The sequence below is a fragment of the Seriola dumerili genome, unplaced genomic scaffold, assembly GCF_002260705.1.
Source record: "Seriola dumerili isolate Sdu_G_001 unplaced genomic scaffold, Sdu_1.0 BDQW01000468.1, whole genome shotgun sequence".
In the NCBI taxonomy this organism is placed as follows: Eukaryota; Metazoa; Chordata; class Actinopteri; order Carangiformes; family Carangidae; genus Seriola; species Seriola dumerili.
Window position 1 is genome coordinate 2822488 of NW_019174723.1, and position 18719 is coordinate 2841206.

General features: G+C 40.6%; 1 protein-coding gene across 5 annotated transcripts in view; it reads left to right on the forward strand.

The window, feature by feature from the left end:
• LOC111234931 (arf-GAP with coiled-coil, ANK repeat and PH domain-containing protein 3-like) overlaps positions 1-18719 on the forward strand; it is a 76207-nt gene that overhangs the window by 50581 nt on the left and 6907 nt on the right. For 3 of the 5 annotated variants that reach the window (XM_022763159.1, XM_022763160.1, XM_022763161.1), the window contains exons 10-22: positions 2225-2236; positions 8038-8150; positions 9262-9313; positions 9702-9802; positions 10513-10624; positions 11420-11628; positions 14411-14480; positions 14783-14877; positions 14981-15198; positions 16230-16319; positions 16571-16663; positions 16844-17070; positions 17302-17411. In XM_022763159.1, the coding sequence (XP_022618880.1) occupies positions 2225-2236; positions 8038-8150; positions 9262-9313; positions 9702-9802; positions 10513-10624; positions 11420-11628; positions 14411-14480; positions 14783-14877; positions 14981-15198; positions 16230-16319; positions 16571-16663; positions 16844-17070; positions 17302-17411 (1502 nt within the window). Of the gene's footprint in view, positions 1-2224; positions 2237-8037; positions 8151-9261; positions 9314-9701; positions 9803-10512; positions 10625-11419; positions 11629-14410; positions 14481-14782; positions 14878-14980; positions 15199-16229; positions 16320-16561; positions 16664-16843; positions 17071-17301; positions 17412-18719 lie in introns of all 5 variants that reach the window. The other 2 variants (XM_022763157.1, XM_022763158.1) reach the window with 1 other exon arrangement.

Genomic DNA, 18719 nt, shown 5'->3' on the forward strand with positions numbered 1-18719 from the left:
AAACAGCCACTTACTGACCACAAAGAAATACAAGGGGCTCTTGCGCTGCAAAAAGAATTTAGTACATGTGCAAAAAGTGACAAAAAAATGAATGTTTCATTCATAGGACCATCATCAGTACAACTTTTACATGTGAGGACCCTCTTCTACTTTTTTTTTTTTTATATCAGTGTGCAGGCTTAGATTGGACTGTTTTTCTTCAGCACTTCACACAACTTGTAAAGCCTGGATTCAAGAACTAAACTCTTTGACGTTTATCTCTGATATTTCCTTGCACGAAATCGTACACATGCGTTCGTCCCTGAAGAAGTTTCCTTTTGTGTGAGAGGTTGACAGGTTGACACTGAGCTGTAGCAAGAAGCTAACAGGGTGTGAATGTGCTCACATCACACCTCCGAGATCCAGTCTGCCACTTGGCCCAGTGCATCTGTTGTGACTGGGGAGGGATTAGACCTGGGCAGCTGGGAAGTGTTTGATTAATCTCTCTAACAAAGTCCAGGCATTGATTTAAGCATTAAACCAGGTGGATTTAAGTGTTTTTAAGGAGATATTAATCCCACTGTTGTCTGCTGTAGATGGCAACTGTCAGCACATTGACTACTGTAAGCGGGAGCTCACTGTGTTCTTAGTCCATTAAAGTGCTGATCTTATGGTTTGTTGAGGATTTGTCAAATATCTCAACAACTACTGGATTGATTGATATGAAATTTTGTACAGACATTCATGTTCCCTGGAGGAGGAATCCTACTAACTCTGATGAGTCAGTTCACGTGTGGTTTTTAGAGACACATCTCAAATATTTGTTGGATTGCTGTGGAATTGGGTTCCCTTCAAGATGAATGAAAACTACAATCATGACAAAAACAGACTTGCAGTAAACTAACCTCTCTTGAAAATGTGACATTATATCTATTAAAATAAAACACGCAATTACTCAGATGTTAAAAACCACATTTAAGGATCCTGTCAAATTCTCTGGTTTGAGAAATTTCAGATGGTGAAGAAGACACACCTCAATGCCAGTGCTGAGGCTGAAGGGAATGTCTTTAGCTTTGTCGTTGTTTGGCTATGAATAAAAGTATTTGACAAACAAAATCATGTTGGCGCTAAATAAAAATGCATAGGATCACCATTAGAAATCATTAAAATGTATCCTCTGGGGACCTTGAATATCTTTCGTAAATTTCATGGAAATCCAGTGAATAGTTGTCAAAATATTTCACTCTGAACCACAAACGTCAACCTCTTGGTGGTGCTAGAGGAAAAGTCAGGGGATTACCAAAGTCAGTAGTGTTCTTCCTGTGGGGACCATGAATCTCTGCACAAAATTTCACTGCAATCTATTTAACAGTTGTCAAGATATTTGTAAGATTACCTCGCTAACAGTAGCAGTGCTATCTTAAAATTAACATGCTAGCATTGTCATTGTGAGTATGTCAGCAAGCTGATGTTAGCCTTTAGCTCAAACCATTGCTGTAGAGGTACAGTCTCACTATCATAGCTGACGACTCTTAATCACACTTAATTTAATTGGTAATGATAACGCCCTTATTACTTTATCGATCCACACCATATTACACTAGAATTTTTTACTCCTATTTTTACACATTTAAACAGGCTCTGCGATCACACTTTGATGTTCCAAATAATCAAATCCATAAATGTTGGGTGCACTCCTTGTCTGCCATCTCCTTCTTTAATAATTCAAAAAAAAAAAAAACCCTTTATTTTCAGTGGGCCAGTGTCTGGCTCCTCCGTACCCCAGGATCAGTGACCATCTGTCAGACAGCTCCGGTCAGCGCTCTTCCTCCGGGCGCCGCGGTCTGTGCTGTGGATAGAGCCACGGGGAAGGGCTGGGTCACATGTGGGGCCAGTTATTGATCTGTTTTTGCCAGAGCTGTTAGACACTAAGCTTCATACACCATCCATCACCAAGGGATCTGTAGTAGTAGTAAATATACAAGGTCACAAAGGTGAAGAAGCCACATTGAAATATGCATGAAAATATTGTGGTGTTATAGTCGGTTGGTAAGGTGTTTTGTTGCTGAAGTGTGATGGGCAGCTTCATTACTGGGGGGACCGGTAAAGAGGATAAGGAGAGGTGCATTCAACCTAAAAGATTACTGTATTATCCCCATTTAACCCAGTCTGCTTTTGGTGGTTCTAATGCTGTATTCTCCTTTCTTCTTGTCCGCATGTTCCCAATGCCACCATCTCCTCTCAGACCCTCATGCAGGTGAGTACTCCTCTATTTTTATTTTTCCCATCTGAATTTTCGTTTTTACTTGAAACACATCTATGGTTTAGTGCAGTGGGAGGGTGCAGCGTAGCCCACAGTGTTAGTGCAGAACATTAGCAAACCCCTTTGAAGTTTTCCTCAGCTGTAGTCGCACTCCAGAAGCCTTGAGGGCAAGCTGACGTGCGTCCTGAATCATTTATACAGAACAATTAGAAACACTGAACTTAGTTAGAGCGGCCTGTATAGAAACTGTCTGTTACATCACCACGAAAGTGCAGTGTCCTAAAATGGATAAGAGTGTAATTGTTGGCCAAGATTGACACAAAAATAGGTCAGTCAGCTTCTGTTTTTGCTTTTTCATGTTATTTTACTCTAAATGCATCATAAGTGATGTGGAAACACTCCGAATCTGAAAATATTAAATGAGATATTAGATGTTTTCACGCCAAAAACTGTAGAATATCACTGCATCTTGTTTTATATTCCCCTTCTTTGACTCTGCTGCTTTTAGAACAGTATGACCGGCCTATATGTTGTTATTCTTTTCTCCTTCCCTTTTTTTTTTTTTCCTTGTCTCTTTTCTTCCTTGTCACATCAAGCATGTGCAATAAGCCTTGTGTAAACTTGCCCAGGACAAAGGAGCAGCCCGTACACTCAGTACAAGCAAAAAAAAAAAAAAAAAAAACCAGGGGAGCAGAAAGGGAGTTAAAGTGCTCCACCTGTGGACTGTCACTATTGCTGGCTGGGGCACACAGAACAGCAAAAGCATCTAAATGCCAGCGCCATTCATTTTTAACCACAGATTTAATGGAGAAGTCCTGTCGAAGGCAGTCGGCTACTGCCTGCTATTCTATATCCCTATGTTTACATCACTGGTTCAGCGCTACATGCTCCAAGCCGCTGTGCGTGGCTGGATTTATTTTTACTGCCTCATGCTCCAGATAGATGTTGTAATGAAATAATGATTAAATATTTTGCTTTTTATGATCATCAACAAGCTTCTACATCAGGCAACAAAGCATGAAACCACAACATCACAGATGTAAATATCCAGGAGACATAGATGGCACCTGCAAAAAGAAATATGTAGACATATGTAAGTAGGGCTGCAGCTAATGATCATTGTCAATATCGATTAATCTGCCAGTTATTTTCTAGATTCATCAATTAATTGCTTAGTGCGTAAAACATAAAAAAAAAACTGTGACAAATGTCCATCACAACAACGTACAGCACAAGGTGACTCTTCCAATGCCGTGTTTTGTTTGACCTAAAGTCCAAAACCACTAATTCTCTATTCTCTATTCTATTCTCTATTATTTTTGACTAAAGTAATTTCGGATTCAATTTTGTTTCAATCCATATCTAATCGTTGTAATCGCTTCTAAATGTAAGAATAAATTTTAAAAAAATAAAAAAAAACTTTTAATAAAATTTAGGGCTAAAACTAAAGATTTTTTACATGAGCAATTAATCTGCTGATGTTCCATTAAGCAATAAATAAAGATTGTATGGAAATAGCTTATACAAACTCTAGAAACCTAAATAGACGCAGGCTACTGTTATATAATATATAAAGCATAAACAATTAAGCAATTAGGCAAATTTATTTGTATAGTAACTTTATATAACAAGACGTAAAATACATGAAGATATTAAGAAACACAAGCACTATAAAAAGAAATTTGAATAAGATTCAAAAGAGTCGAATAGAAGATAAAAAAACATGCTACAATAGAATAAAACATGTATAATAATCTTGAGAATAACAGTGCAGTGGGAGACAGGAATAAATCATCCAAAATGGGACAAATTAAAGGCAGTGACAAACAGAAAAAGTCTGAAGCACTGATTTAAAAGAACTGAGAGTTTTCTGGGAGTTTGTTCCAGATATGGGACATCTTCTCTGTGTTTAGTTTTGACTCTGGGGAAAAAGAAACGGTCCCCGGACGATCTGAGGGGTCGGGACGGTTCATAATAGAGCAGCAGATCAGAAATGTATTCTGGCCTGAAACCATTCAGTGCTTTACAAACCAACAACAGTATTTTAAAATCATTTCTTTGAAAAATAGAAAACCAGTGTAAAGATCTGAAACTGGACTGATATGATCCACTTTGCTGGTCTTAGTGGAAACTCCAGCAGCAGCTTTCTGCCTCTTTTTGTGAAGTGACTGCAGCTCCAAAGTCAGAAAAAGAATATTTGTCAAATGAGTATTTACACATTACTTTATTTTTTGTAGCCGCTTTGTTAAAACAAAGTTCAAATTTTTGAAAGATTTTCAAAATAAAAGCTACCCCACAAGTTAGTCCTCTCTGTTTAAAGGAGGGACAGAGGCGTTACAACACTTTCTGTGTAGACAAAGATAGCTCCATTTATTCATTAACACATGACGTTTCAGCCCAGGGCCTTTTTATTAGATGAGTTCATCAGACGCCAAAGACTGAAATGTCACATGTTTTTTTTTTTCTTGTCTCGGGCGCTGGCTTTTTGAACCTCTCAACATCCCTTTTGTGTTCTACCAGAGCTCATTAGAGGGGTCAGTGAAGTTCCTAAGGATTCAGAGAAAGCTTTTTTTCTTTTTTTCCCCCAGCTGAACATGGAGAGAACTGTCTCCAGAGGGAGGGCTTCTCACAATAGTGCTGTCAGGCATTCGATTAGCCACTGATCTGTGTTAACATTTGCTCCAGAGGACTCTCATTTTAATCTCATTTTTTAATTAAAAGCATTAACTTGAGCCCCGTCTGATCACCACAGTTTGGGCTCTTTGTTTTGTTGTTGTGGCGATTTCCTTCACATTCACACAACAGAAGATTGTGGAGTGTTTTTCATGGCTGGATAGTATTTATAAAAAAAAAAATTTAAAAAGATTTGAGAGATGTTGTAGCCTTGGGTAACTTTGCAGTGAAGTCGAGCAGGTGTGTTGAGGATGAGCTTAAGATGGCCCAGCAGATGTACGGCACAGAGCCAGTCTTAGAGCTCTCAGACTGTAGTAATAATGAGACACGGGAGGACCTTAGAGACAATAAACAAGCACATCACAGCAGATTGAGTAATCAGTGCTACCAACTGGGCTCACCATTTGACGTTGTAGCTCTGCATCATCGCCCTACGTAGAGCAGCAGCAGCAGCAGCAGGTGGATGAAGCATCAGGACATGTTGTCTGCATCATGCGGTGTCCCGGTCTGTTTCCTGTTTGTCTGCGCTGCTGCTCCACCACAACTTACTTGTAGTGCTTGTAACATTTCTCTGTTTCCCCGCTCGTTCAATAATTCACCGACGTTCGGTTTCTGTCTGTGTGACGTTGCGTCATTAAAAATAGATGATCTTTGTTGTGGGCTCGAGAGATTGCAGAGTACCACCCAGTGCACATCTTGTTCAGTGTTTGTCATGTGCTGTATTCAGAAATCAAAGGCTTCAGACAGCTGAAGGTAAGCTGAAGCCGGCTTGATTCCTCACAGATTTAAGAAAGTTGCACTGCAGGGGATTTTGGTTGTGAGAGCTGTTGTGGAGTGTAGATGGTCACTGTGACCTAAAGTTGTGTTTGTTTAGTGATCTTGGCTGCCTGCCAGACAGATTCCCTCTGGGTCAACACGGGACTGAAACTCCCACCTTCTTCAGCAAAGGGAGGTGTGTTCAGGGAGTTGTAAAAACTGAAGCAGACCCACACAACTTGAGCGTCAAAGCAGTGTGATCGTCTCTGGGTCAAGAGCGGCTACAGTGCTGTGTAGTGTAGTCCGCTATTCTTCCACACAGCACCCTGCCGCGGATATATTGGCAGCTGTATGGTAATTAGTCCTAATCCTGAGGCTCACAGGGTGGCAGGCAGGTGGCTGTAGCGCAGGGCACACATGTCAGTGTTGGAATTACGCACCGTGCTGCAGCGACACACTGCGCCGTGAGAGCTGCAGCCCTCAGAGAGTGAAGACATGTTTCTGCTCTGAGAGTTCTGGTTTTTAGGAGCCTTTTTATTGCTTTTTATTTGCCTTTTTTTTATTTATTTTTTGCTTTTCAATGTTGTTGGAACACAGTAAACGTCTGAAAATGAAGATCTTTTGCCGGTGGGACCACAGTTTGGTGGGTTGATTTGCATTACATTGGCTTGTTTGTTGCTGCTCGTACTGTAGTTATTATACATGTAATTATTGTAACATTAAATGATCCTCTCAGATTTCTTTGTCTTGACTTTAGAGATTTCTAGCTTTGCAAAGCAAGAGTAGGTCTCTCACTCACTCCCTTTATCTCTGGCTCTCTCTTAATCCCTGTCATTACTTTTTCTCAGCGCACTCTCATTACAATCAGAATTTTAAAAAACAAATCCCAGCCATAACACTCAGTGATGTATCTGCTATGTGTGTTTAACTGCAGAAATAAGCATTATCTAATGCACACTGATGGAAAATGCAAGCATGTGGAGAAAAGGCTGATACCCTGCACACTTATGGCAATATACTTAATATTCTGCGTCATGTAAAACTATTATGTAATTGATTATATTGTCCTTTTCTTCATTAATGGCTGTGTGATTTGTTTTTTCTTCCAAAGGTTTAAAGCTATTCCTAGTTTAGTTATAAAATGTGGACAGGTTATTGCCTCCCCTACTCCTTTTTTGAGCCACTTCTTTTGTAGATAAAAATCACAAATGTGTTTTTTCTCCTTTCGGTTTCTGACATGTGTTGTTTGACTGGTTTTTGTAAGCTAGTAATTGTCTCAAGTCTTTGAGATTTAGTTCAGATTTGGTTACAACCTGTGGCTTCATGTGATGATGTGTTGTTTCCCGTTGTAAAATTGATGCCTGACAGTTGTCTGCGACAGAAACATGTCTCCTCCAGTAAACGCAGTGCCGTCTGTGTGCGGGATTTCGACCCTGGTTTCATATGCATACAAGTTAAAAATGGTGATATATGGAGAGCAGTAAGTCGTTCTATTATTCAGACACGCAGTGAGTAGATGATGGTGTGCTCAGGGCTGCTGCGGGTTCACAGACCCTCTTATGAAACAGAGTCAGTGAAGGTTGTTTCTTATATGGGTCGCTCCAGCAGACGCTTTCATGTATTCTGGGGAGGGCTGTGTTTGGTCTCTTCTCGGAGACGCATGCACGCAAAGTTGAAATTCAATTTTGGATAAGTTAATATTCTGTCCCCGCTGCATATTACATTACTTGTAGGATGTTGTGTACTCGAAGTCTGAGGACACACTGTGTCATATTTGTCTTCCCTCAAATGAAACATCAAAACACTGATGTTTAAATGATGATTTTCCTGCTTCCTGAAGCCTTTAATTTACTCTGGCCTAAGCCCTTAATACCTGTGTACTACTTTCTGCTGGCTAGTATGAAAGTGTTGGGTGTCATGCTGTAAGTCATGAAGAGGTTAGAGGGTAATTTCATATGAATCACTCTGTTTATGTAATAATGTGCGTCATACTCACATCTGTTGAGTTATGAAATGCCCCTGTGTGCCACACAGGAAGATGGCATGCAACTCCACAGCTCCACTCCACATGCATACAAGGACTCACACGTGACCGCTTCTGCATCATCGCACAATGTCTGATGATTTGGTCGGTTTAGGGACTGTATGTACAGTACAATGCACATCGAATAGCACTGGTATTCCAGGAACAGCGCACATGCAAACCTCTTCACTACAGAGAGGGGAGAAGTGTTTTGTTTCCTGTTTGACCATTAAAAGGTTAGAACAACATCCCGCCAACGGTCAGCTGGTGTGTTCACTTTTTCTGTGACAGTCGGAGTTAATTTTCGGGTGCCGCGTCTCTCTCTCTCTCTCCGCTCTTTCAGGACTTTTCGTATGACGACTCTAAGGTGGAGTTCAACGTGGATGCTCCTAATGGTGTGGTGATGGAGGGATACCTGTTCAAGAGGGCCAGCAATGCCTTTAAGACCTGGAACAGGTAACTAACATGGCAAAAATCTCTCTTTACTGTAACATCTGTATACATAGTAAACTGATGGTAAAACTGCACCGTACGTGGCATTAGCATTACCATAGACGTTGGATGAGGTTACAAAGAATTAGCAACTGTACTCATTTTCACACGATGCACAGTATTTATACGCAGAAAAAAAACAAGATAAGACTTTATTGATCTCCAGGGAAAATTCACGTTACAGTAGTACGAGTTAGAAAATAGACAAAGAGCTATTTTGGTGAAATATATTTTTAAATGTAAACAAAGTAAAGAACAAAGTAATAAATTAAAGAAATTAGGGAGATATGACATTAAGAAAAAAACAATGTAAGTGAATTGTGCAACTGTTGCAAAAAGAAATCCAGTAATGCAGTTCTTGTAGCTATGATATGTGAATAATACTGGATGTTATTAACGTTGATAACGTCCATAAATCTGCTCAGGAATCACAGAAAAATGGATTCCCCTTGGAACACCAGAACTTGCCTGCGAATCTTCACATTTTCTAAGTTTTCTGCAGTATCACAGTATTCTAGTGGCAGTTGTGCATGCATCCGTGGACACACTGCAAACAGGAACTGCTAATAGCCAATTGGGTATACTTTTAATGGTGCCAAAATGTAAACAAATGTAGCTTTAAAAACAAATTGGGCCACTTGTAGCCCACAGCTAACTCACTGACACCATGGCAACATTAGGGAGTAAGGACGGGTGTGACTGTCTTGATTTTGTCCAAGCAGAGACCCATAGTTTCTATGCAGTTATAATACAATGCTATGAAGTATAGCGTATATGTAATATAAGTGGAAGAGAATACCATGACTTAGTATATAATATCCATGGTATAAGAAATATAAAATAATGTAATATACTATGTATAAAAATGTATAGTACACTGTCAGCCTGTCTCTTTCACATGTTCAGGATATTGTGCCGCCCGGAGCAAAAGCCACTTCACTCAGTGATGCTTTTACCTGTTCTCGATCACTGGTGTCCACAGTGGTTCAACCTTTGCAGGCTGACCCTCAAGCATCGAAAAGGATATCCATCTAAAATATGTTTTTATTTATCCCCCCCCCCCTTCTCTCTCTAGACGGTGGTTCTCCATACAGAACAGTCAGCTGGTCTATCAGAAGAAGCTCAAGGCAAGTCCATATATCCTCCAGCTACCTGGGCTCTAAGAGGTTAAGTGTAATGGGGGGGTTTCAGTGATCTTCACTGAAATCCATCATCACTCACTTGCTCACCGATTCAGTTGTTTGCGAGTCAAGAGATCTCTGCTGATAAGTGAGCGCTCAATCTGAGGCTCGACGGAGAGCAGAGCCCCGTGTGGTTTTCAGGTCATTTTCAATTCTCTGCTTGAAATCAGTGTGTGTAAATATCTAATGGTCAGATACTCGTAGGCTTCCAACTGCCAGGAAAAAAAAAAAAAAAAGAAAAAAGTCTTATCAGGGAGGAACAGCTGTTTTCTGTTTGTGTTGCATTTGTGCTGTTGCTAAGTGGAAAAATGAGAAGTTGATTGTGTGTTTGCAGGATTCTCTGACGGTGGTGGTGGAAGACCTCCGGCTGTGCTCCGTTAAACCATGTGAGGACATCGAGAGGCGGTTCTGCTTTGAGGTCGTATCCCCCTCCAAGTAAGGCTCACCCTCTCTGCCGTAATAACATCATTTGCTTCGGTCCAAACTGAAGTATCGCAACAACTATTGGATGGATTGTCATGAAATGTGGTGCAGATGTTAATGTTTCCCAGAGGATAAATCCAAATGGCTTTGGTGATCCTTTCTAGCTCCAACATCATGTCAAAGCTTTCACTTATCCAGTGAAAATTTCATCGTTTTGAGCAAAATATCTCGACTTAAATATTGATTGGATTGCTGTGAAATTTGGTGCATTGGATAACTGTCCATTAAAGAGCCATTATACCCAAATACATGCAAACTCACTCATGACATTCCCGTCAGCCTCAGCTTTACTTGGTGTTGCATGATAACATGGATCCATGTAAGATTTAAATCTACATGGATCTAAATCTGCTGCACCTCGTAGATCTCATTTCAGCACAGAACCCAAAACATTTACTGATCACATTAACTTACACATCACATTAACATTAACTGCAAAATTGTTATTATTACTTAAAAATGAGTTATTTCTACTTTTAGTAAAGTTTTAAATGTTGAGATACACAAATATGATTCTTGACTAATTTCTATTGTTGAAGGAGATCTAAGGCTAACATAGGACACCTGTATTGTTTGTTAAGCATGTTACACTGTATTACAGTGTGTAGATCTGTCAGGAGGGACATTATGATTTGGTAATACCAAGACTGTTTGTTTTGCAGGAGCTGTATGCTTCAGGCTGAATCAGAGAAGCTAAGACAAGCCTGGATTCAGGCAGTTCAAGCGAGCATCGCTTCAGCCTACAGAGAGAGCCCAGATACCTACTATATAGAGGTAAGTCACAATTCTTGGTCTTACACCACCACAGATACATTTTATAGCTTGTTTATGATGTTTTATTGTATTGTTGCAGAGGTGCACTAAGTAGATTTACTCAAGTACCGAATAAGTGCAATCTACTTTACTTAAGTTTTTACAATTTATGCTACTTAACTTCTATTTCAGTAGATTTCAGAGGGAAGTATTGTACTTCTTGCTACATTTATTTGACAAATATAGTTACTAGATACTGCAGATGAACAATTTACACCCAAAACATAATGATCAGGTTATAAAATATGCTGCATTGTGATAGATTCAAGTATATAAAGCAGTGGCTTTGCTACTTTTAGTGAAGTAAGTGATCTGAATACTCATTCCACTACTGTACCGTTCTGTTGCATTGTGTGTGTAACTGACCAAGGGCTGCAGCTAACAGTTATTTCCATTATCAATTAATCTGCTGATTATTTTCTTGATTAATTAATTTAAATTTAAATGTCCATTTCTCACACCATTATCATAGGACACAAAGAGATGCAGCAAATGCTCACATTTGAGAAGCTGGACTTTTCTATTTTTATTGTTTACTAAATGACAAAATAAATGACAAATTAACAAATTTAAAGAATTGATTAACAAGATAGTTTAATTTGATGTAAATCGACTAAATCTGACTACATTGAGCACTTACTGGACACTATACACAAACATATCCTAACATGATGAACCCCAGCTATTCTGGTACAACAAAGCAGACACAGGGAGAGCATGGTATGGTATTTTACAATCCAATGTGTTTATATTTAGCATCTGGACAGAACTGCCTCCCCGTCCACCAGCAGTATTGATTCAGCCAGTGAGCCACGGGACCGCAGCGCCCGGGGGGAGACCATCCTGCAGCGGATCCAGTGTCTGCCGGGGAACGAGCAGTGCTGTGACTGCAGCCAGGCCGACCCCCGCTGGGCCTCCATCAACCTGGGCATCCTGCTGTGTATCGAGTGCTCCGGCATCCACAGGTAGAGCCCCGAAAAAAAACATGCGAATATGTAATAACATTTTTACTACTGGATGTCTCCTACATCACTGTAAGTCAATTATCGATGTTTATGCACTCGAGACTTCAACTTTCTACATCACATCAGTGTAAGTTGCCTGTTGGACCAGGATTAGACTCCGAAGTAGTGATGATGTTACATATCATGCTTGCAGGTGCACGCCTTCAGCTCAGATTGTAGGTGACCACAGAGAAATTTTTCCACTTTCAATAGAAGAACTTGAAAACAGCCTTCCTGTGTCAAACTCTGCACATGCATCACTCTGCACAGTGAAGCTACAACATCCAAGTGAAGCAACAGGAAGCGAAACATATTTTTAAGTGGAGCGGGACTTTTAAAGATTCCCTCCAGACATGTTGCAGGACATATAAAAATACTTGGCTTTCTCCTTGTCCCTCATTAAAAATCCATAAACTATTAAAATAAGTCAATCTTCAGTGTATATGCACTGGAAGTTTTAAATTTAGTTAAAAGTTGTGGCACCTTACAGATCTCCACATCGAGGAGTGGCTCCTCATCCTAAGAATAAAGACGTTTTGTAGCTTTATGCTTCAGATTTACAAAACATATAGCTTAATGTTATCTCTTTATAGTGTCGACAATCACCAGTATGAATGCAATGCATGTGCATGCATGTGTGGAGATTTTCCTGTGTGACCTTTTTCAGGCTATATATGCATTTTAAAGATGCTTTTGCACAACATTTCAAGTTCCCCTTCCAGTTTAAAACAGTGTATTGTTGATATTTTGATGTATTGCTTTAGTATTTATATTTTCTGAGATGCACTTTCTTGGATTGCTTGAAGTGCTTTGAGATGTTTATGACCCTGGGTGGGTTGGATGGTGAACCTATCTTCATAGAGCACAGTGACGGTCAAACATCCAAGTGAAGTAACAATGAGAAAAATGCAATTTTCCTTCAAAGAGAAGGATCTGGAAACTTCCTCCTCCGCTGCCATGTGCCGTGTGGTTCCTGGCTCTGAAGAAAGGAAGTGGTGCCAACTGTCTGCGCCTTACCTTATGCTGCCAAGGCCACCGAGCACGTTCTCGCGCACACCGCTGAAGGGATTAAAGGGCAGTATGTTGCGCGTTGGATCAGCCTGGCTTTGATTGAGAGCTTTCATTGAGGGGAGGGAAGTGAGAAGATGAATAGACAGAGCTGAGACACACACAGCGAAGAAGTCCTTGAATAGTTCAATTCACTGTCAGCTCCTGGTGAATCTGATGTAATGCTGTTGAATGAAGATTCCTGCTGCAGATAAACACACTCTCAGATCGGTGCGCCACGCTCTTGTTCGGTTACATCACATTGTTGTGTCACTGAGGTTCATTTTCAAGCTCCCAGTGGGAAAAATTCCCCTCAGGAGTTGTGTGTTATTTTTAATTGCAATTATCAGTGCTTATGTAATCATGAACCCCATTCCTGTATATATGTGTTTGTGTGTGTGTGTGTTTGTGTGTGTGTGTGTGTGTGTGTGTGTGTGTGTGTGTGTGTGTGTGTGTGTGTGTGTGTACCCACCTGTTGAATATTCATGTTGTCTCTTTGGCCTCTTCTTCTCGCAGTGAGAACAGACATGACCTCTTGTCACAATGCAGGGCAAACGAAAGGGAGAAATACTATCAGCTTTTTTTTCTCTACTGTGCCATTGTTGCCAGGATGCCAGACAGCGTCATTGGTGGAACTTGGCGATTTGCATGACATTGGGAGCGGCTTCTCTCATTTCCCCCAGGATAACACTCTTGTGATTTTAGTTTCTTGCAGCCATTCAAACCAGGTCACCATACAACACCACAGTCATGGATGGATTATAAGAAAATTGGCCCCTGGGCACAGACAAGTAAAAGGCTCCCCCCACCCCTTCTATATAGAAGCAAGACACCCAGAATGAAAGTGACACAAAACTACTACAAATGACATGCCCTTTTGTGTCTCTTTATGATCATTTTGTATCTTTTTGAGGTGATAGTTTTATGTTGCTTTGTAGTCGTTTTGTGTTTCTTTGTTATTTTGCATCTTTGTTGTCATTTTGTGTCTCTTTTGGGGGTAATTTGTAGCTCTTCTTAGTCATTTTATCTCTCTTTGTGGTTGTTTTGTGTCTCTTTACAGTCATTTTGTCTCTTTTTATGGATAATTTCACATCTCTTTGTAGTTGTATTGTGTCTGTTTGTGGTCGTTTTGTGTTTTTTGTTTTGTGGTCATTTTGCATGTTTGTAATCTTTTTGGCTCTCGTTGTAGTCATTTTATGTCTCTTTGTAATTGTTATGTCTTTTTGTAGGTGTTTTGGTTCTTTTGTCGTTTCGTGTTTTTTTTGTGCGTTCATTTTGATTCTCTTTATATTCATTTTGTGTCTCTTTTTTGTGTTTCTTCATGTTTTATGTCTCTTTGTGGTTATTTTTTGTCTCTTTCTTGTCATTTTTTCTTGGGATCACTTTGCATGTCATTGTGGTTGTGTTGTCTTTTAATTGAGCTCTGTGGCTGTCAAACAAGAAATATTGACTAGGCCCCGGAGCCTCGCTGACCTGTCAGATCACTAATCCATCCATGGCCATAGTGTATGATTCATTTGTAGAAAAATTCCTATTTTCTTAGAACAATATATTCTACTTTTGTATTCTTGTGCTGGAAACCATCTGCTGCCTCATAGTCATAACAAAGTCAAAATCTTCTACTTTTGCCTTCAAATTGTTTGACCATAGAACATAAACACCATTTTTTTAAACCCAAAATATGTTTTTGTTGCAGGAGTCTTGGGGTTCACTGTTCGAAGGTTCGCTCACTCACACTGGACTCATGGGAACCAGAATTATTAAAGGTAGTTTGTCTCAACAGTGTCCTGATGAATAGGACCAAGAATGATGCAGTTATTATTATTGTTGAGTCATTATTGTTGTTAATACATTAAAGGAATAGTTTGACATTTTCAGAAATATTCCGATTCACTTTCTCGATGAGAGTTAGCTGAGAAGTTTATGCTAAGCTAAGCTAATTGTCTCCTAGCTTTATATTCTGTGAACGCATATGAAAGTGGGTATCAACGTTCTCATTAAACTCTCAGCAAGTAGTCAGCCGAAGTGTGGACGCCATTAATGTCATGTCTCTTGTCTTTCCTTGTAGTTGATGTGTGAGCTTGGAAATAGTGTCATCAACCACATCTATGAAGGCTCATACCAAGAACAAGGTCTGAAGAAACCATTACCCTCCAGTTCAAGGTAGGAATTACAGCTAAAATACAGCTAAACTATATGAAAATGATCTCTTTTATTATTTTTTTTTGGCACTAATATTTGTCATATGTGGTTTGGTCCCTTGCAGGCAGGAGAAAGAGGCTTGGATTAAGGCGAAGTATGTTGAAAAGAAATTCCTGAAGAAGCTGGGCTCCACAGAGATACTCATCAACGGAGAGAGGAAGCCCGACCGGCGGTGGAGTGTAAAGAAGTGTCGGAGACACAACAGTGCAACCACAGTATCCAAAACACGGCGAAGATACCGACAAGAGCCCGGAAGCACCTCCCCTTCTACCCTCTCCTCAGGTAGTTTAACTGATCTCTATCTGTTTGTATCACTTCAGAATAGAGCTGTCTACTGAAGTAGTTCATTTGTTTTAGTTTAAGATGTTAATTTTAGCCTCTGTTTGTGCTACTCATGTATTATCAGTACAGCTGAGTTTACTAAAAATATGTAGTCAGCAGTTTTTGAAAAACACAGAAGATCATTGATCATAACTGACCACTGGCTGTGACACACTGAAGGCAATTAAGGTACTTTAAAGGAGCTATGTGTAAGTTTTGCTATTGCTACATAGCATAACATTAACAGATGTTTATTACCAGTCTAGAAGAAACATTGTGAGTTAATCATCAAAATTCGTTCCTTAACTCTCTAAGAGCTGTCTCCAGCGGTGGAAAACTCTTGTCTCTATCACGTATTTTCTTCTACTGAAGTTAGCACGCTAACCAGCTAGCCCCGGCCCGTCTCAACACTTTCCGATAGCGACTCCTTGTAGCTTCCTACGTGCTCTGAAGTGCTGCTCAGAGGGCGTATTTTAACCTCTTGTCTTGTAAACACAGCGATGTCTGAAGCTCTTGTCAAGGGACAGCCACTACCGCCTGCTCCCGGCACGAAGCCACGTTCAGCGACAGAGAAAAGTTACAAATAGCCCCTTTTAAAACCCTTTAGCGCCAGATTGCAAAGGCATCTTCAAAGATTGTCCTTGTCAGAGTGATAACTGAACACGCAGACATGATAAACATGTTACACAAGGAACGGAATATTTTTGTTTTCAGTCAGATAATTGGAAGAGTCTTGGAGAATTGTGTCAGTACCTTCAGAACAAAGTTCAGTGTTGTTAAACAACCTTCTAGCGGCTCAGTCTCGGTTTTCAAAAATTGCCTGTTTGTACTTTTTATGAAAATCAGATGCTTAGCACTGTGACTTGAATCTAATGTTAATACATGAGAGGCACAAACTGGAGCTAGGCCAAGGTAATGGTCCAAAAAATGTTTGTTTCTGGGTTTTTTTCTGGCGTCCTCACTTGTCACTTTCACTTCTGTTTGTCTCACAGCTGCTGCTAAGTTTAGACGAGACTCCCTGTTTTGTCCTGATGAGCTGGACTCTCTCTTCTCTTACTTTGACACAGGATCTGGGCCTCGAAGTAAGCGACTATCACTATTTAGTCTGGCAACACAGTACATTCACCCTTCACAGGCCGCTGCATGCCGCTACTCGCACCTTTTAATAGCCTTACTACCCAGATTAAAGCCACACAGCAGCATGTGGATAAGATGCCTGAATCTTGTGTAGAAGAGTGCGTGAGCTTGTGTGAGCGTTTAAACAATACCGATCAGCCTGAAAGAGACAGCGGTAATTAATTTGTCCATGTTCTGGCGTCTCCTGGTCCGGCAGGCCTAAGCAGTGACAGCGGGTTGGGAGGCAGCACAGACGGCAGCACAGACATCCTGGTGTTTGGCTCAGTGGTGGACAGCGTCACAGAGGAGGGTGAGTACCAGTAGAGGAATCTTCCACACTGTGGGAATAAAATGTGAAATGAATTTGCTTGTAAACACAGGCACAGACCTACGTTTTTTTGTCAGCAGCCGCAAGAATACATTTTCGATAGATTGTGTAGGTTAATGTTGCTGTTACATAAATAATTAGTCTCTTTTCCACCATCCTCAGAGTGTGAGGTCTCCGAGGACTCAAGTGGCGAAGCAGAGCTGGAGGCCGAGCCAGAGACGTCAGACCCGGAGGACATAAGGGACCTTCATCCCGGCGCGCTGCTGTACAAGGCCTCAAAGGCCCGCAACCTGCCTGTCATGGCTGAAGCACTCGCTCACGGGGCCGACGTCAGTTTGGTCAGCGATGAGGATGAAGGGAAGACGCCCCTCATACAGGCAGTGATTGGCGTGAGTGGCACCAGATACGAGTTAAATAGGATGCTTCATATTTGTGCATCTCATTTAGCGATAGATCAAAAAGACTAAAAGGGGCATTCTACCAAATTTCGACATTATTGTCAGACATGAGGAGCACTTCTCATGTTATAATGTCAAGTCTGAGAAAACGACTGTGACAATGTCTAATAAATGTCAGCAGCTAGGAATGAGTGAATTTTCATTTTAAATACTTTACTTCAGGGTTCGCTGATCGCCTGCGAGTTCCTGCTCCAGAACGCTGCTGACGTCAACCAAAGAGACGCACGAGGGAGGGGCCCGCTGCATCATGCCACATATCTGGGACACACAGGGTGAGTCATGAGGCAGAGAGTAACTGTTTACTCCAGCTTGCATTTGAAGCATTTGTAACCATCTCACACATTTCAATAAAAACCACTAGTACGAATAGATTTGTCCATAGGAGTGATTAAAGAGAGTTTGTGTGAAATAAGTTGTTTGACTTAAAGCAGCTGTAATCAATATTTTTATAAGAGCATTGTATCAAAGGACAGTGCATCACTCTCTGCTTTACGGAGCTTTACAGCAAGTGTCAACTCATTGTTTATCGGTCCGGCACACAGCGTTAATGTTATGGTTCGCTCTCGGAGCTCTCATGATATAACTACACTACCTGCTCAGGACCAGCGTCGGTTAGAAATTGGGTGGTGAACATGGCGGAGCATTTAGCAGCTAAAGAGACGGATATTTTCCCTCAGAGGTTAGTAAAGACCAAGAGGAGGTAAAGGAGAGTCAATATCGGACCGGTGGCTTGAAACATAACTCTAAATGTGTGTTAATGTTGCTCTGTAACAGCTGGATGTGTAAATAAGCATCTGTTCACTATATCAACTTACAAAGATGATGATACATCAATGTTCACGACTTGTCTCTCCTGCCCCCAAGTGGCCAAATAAAACCTCCCCCAAATCAACTACAATAGAGAAACTTGATGCAAAATTAATATTCTGTTCTCCTCATCATCATCAATGTGGCTGCCAATTTACTGGGGTTTTTGACTTTAACTTTTAATATAACATATTTCAGCACTGTGGCTCATACATTACAGTTCTTAGTAGGAAAACTCTCTCACAGCTGCTTCAGGGTCCACAGGTCGCTGGAGAAACATCCTTTGTAGCATCCCTCTGTAGACAGGATAACATCACCTTCTGTGGACTAGGTCTCTGTGACCATCACGTCCACTTGTGACCATCATGTCACTTACATTAGTCATGAAAGAATGAAAGACATTTATTTAACATCTAACTTCATGATTCATATTTTTGAATTGTTCCGGGTCCTTTGATTAAATTTGTTATCTTTTTTTCTGCTGATTTCTGACAACAGGACTCAATTCTGCAGTGTGAACATCTTCTTTTTTTACTCTTTGGTAACATCCTAGTGAATTAAACCACAATCTGAGGGGCCTGATGTGGCAGTTTTTAGGAGCATCAGTCACAAATAGGTGGTATTCAACAGTCTGAACCAGCAGTTGAGAAGTTTATGCAGTTAAGAGAGTTTGATGAATATTACAAACACTCATATGAGCAAACCTCATCGAAGAAAAGTAAGAGTGGTTTTTTGTCACTCAGCTGGACGTACGGCTCACACACATTTGAAAT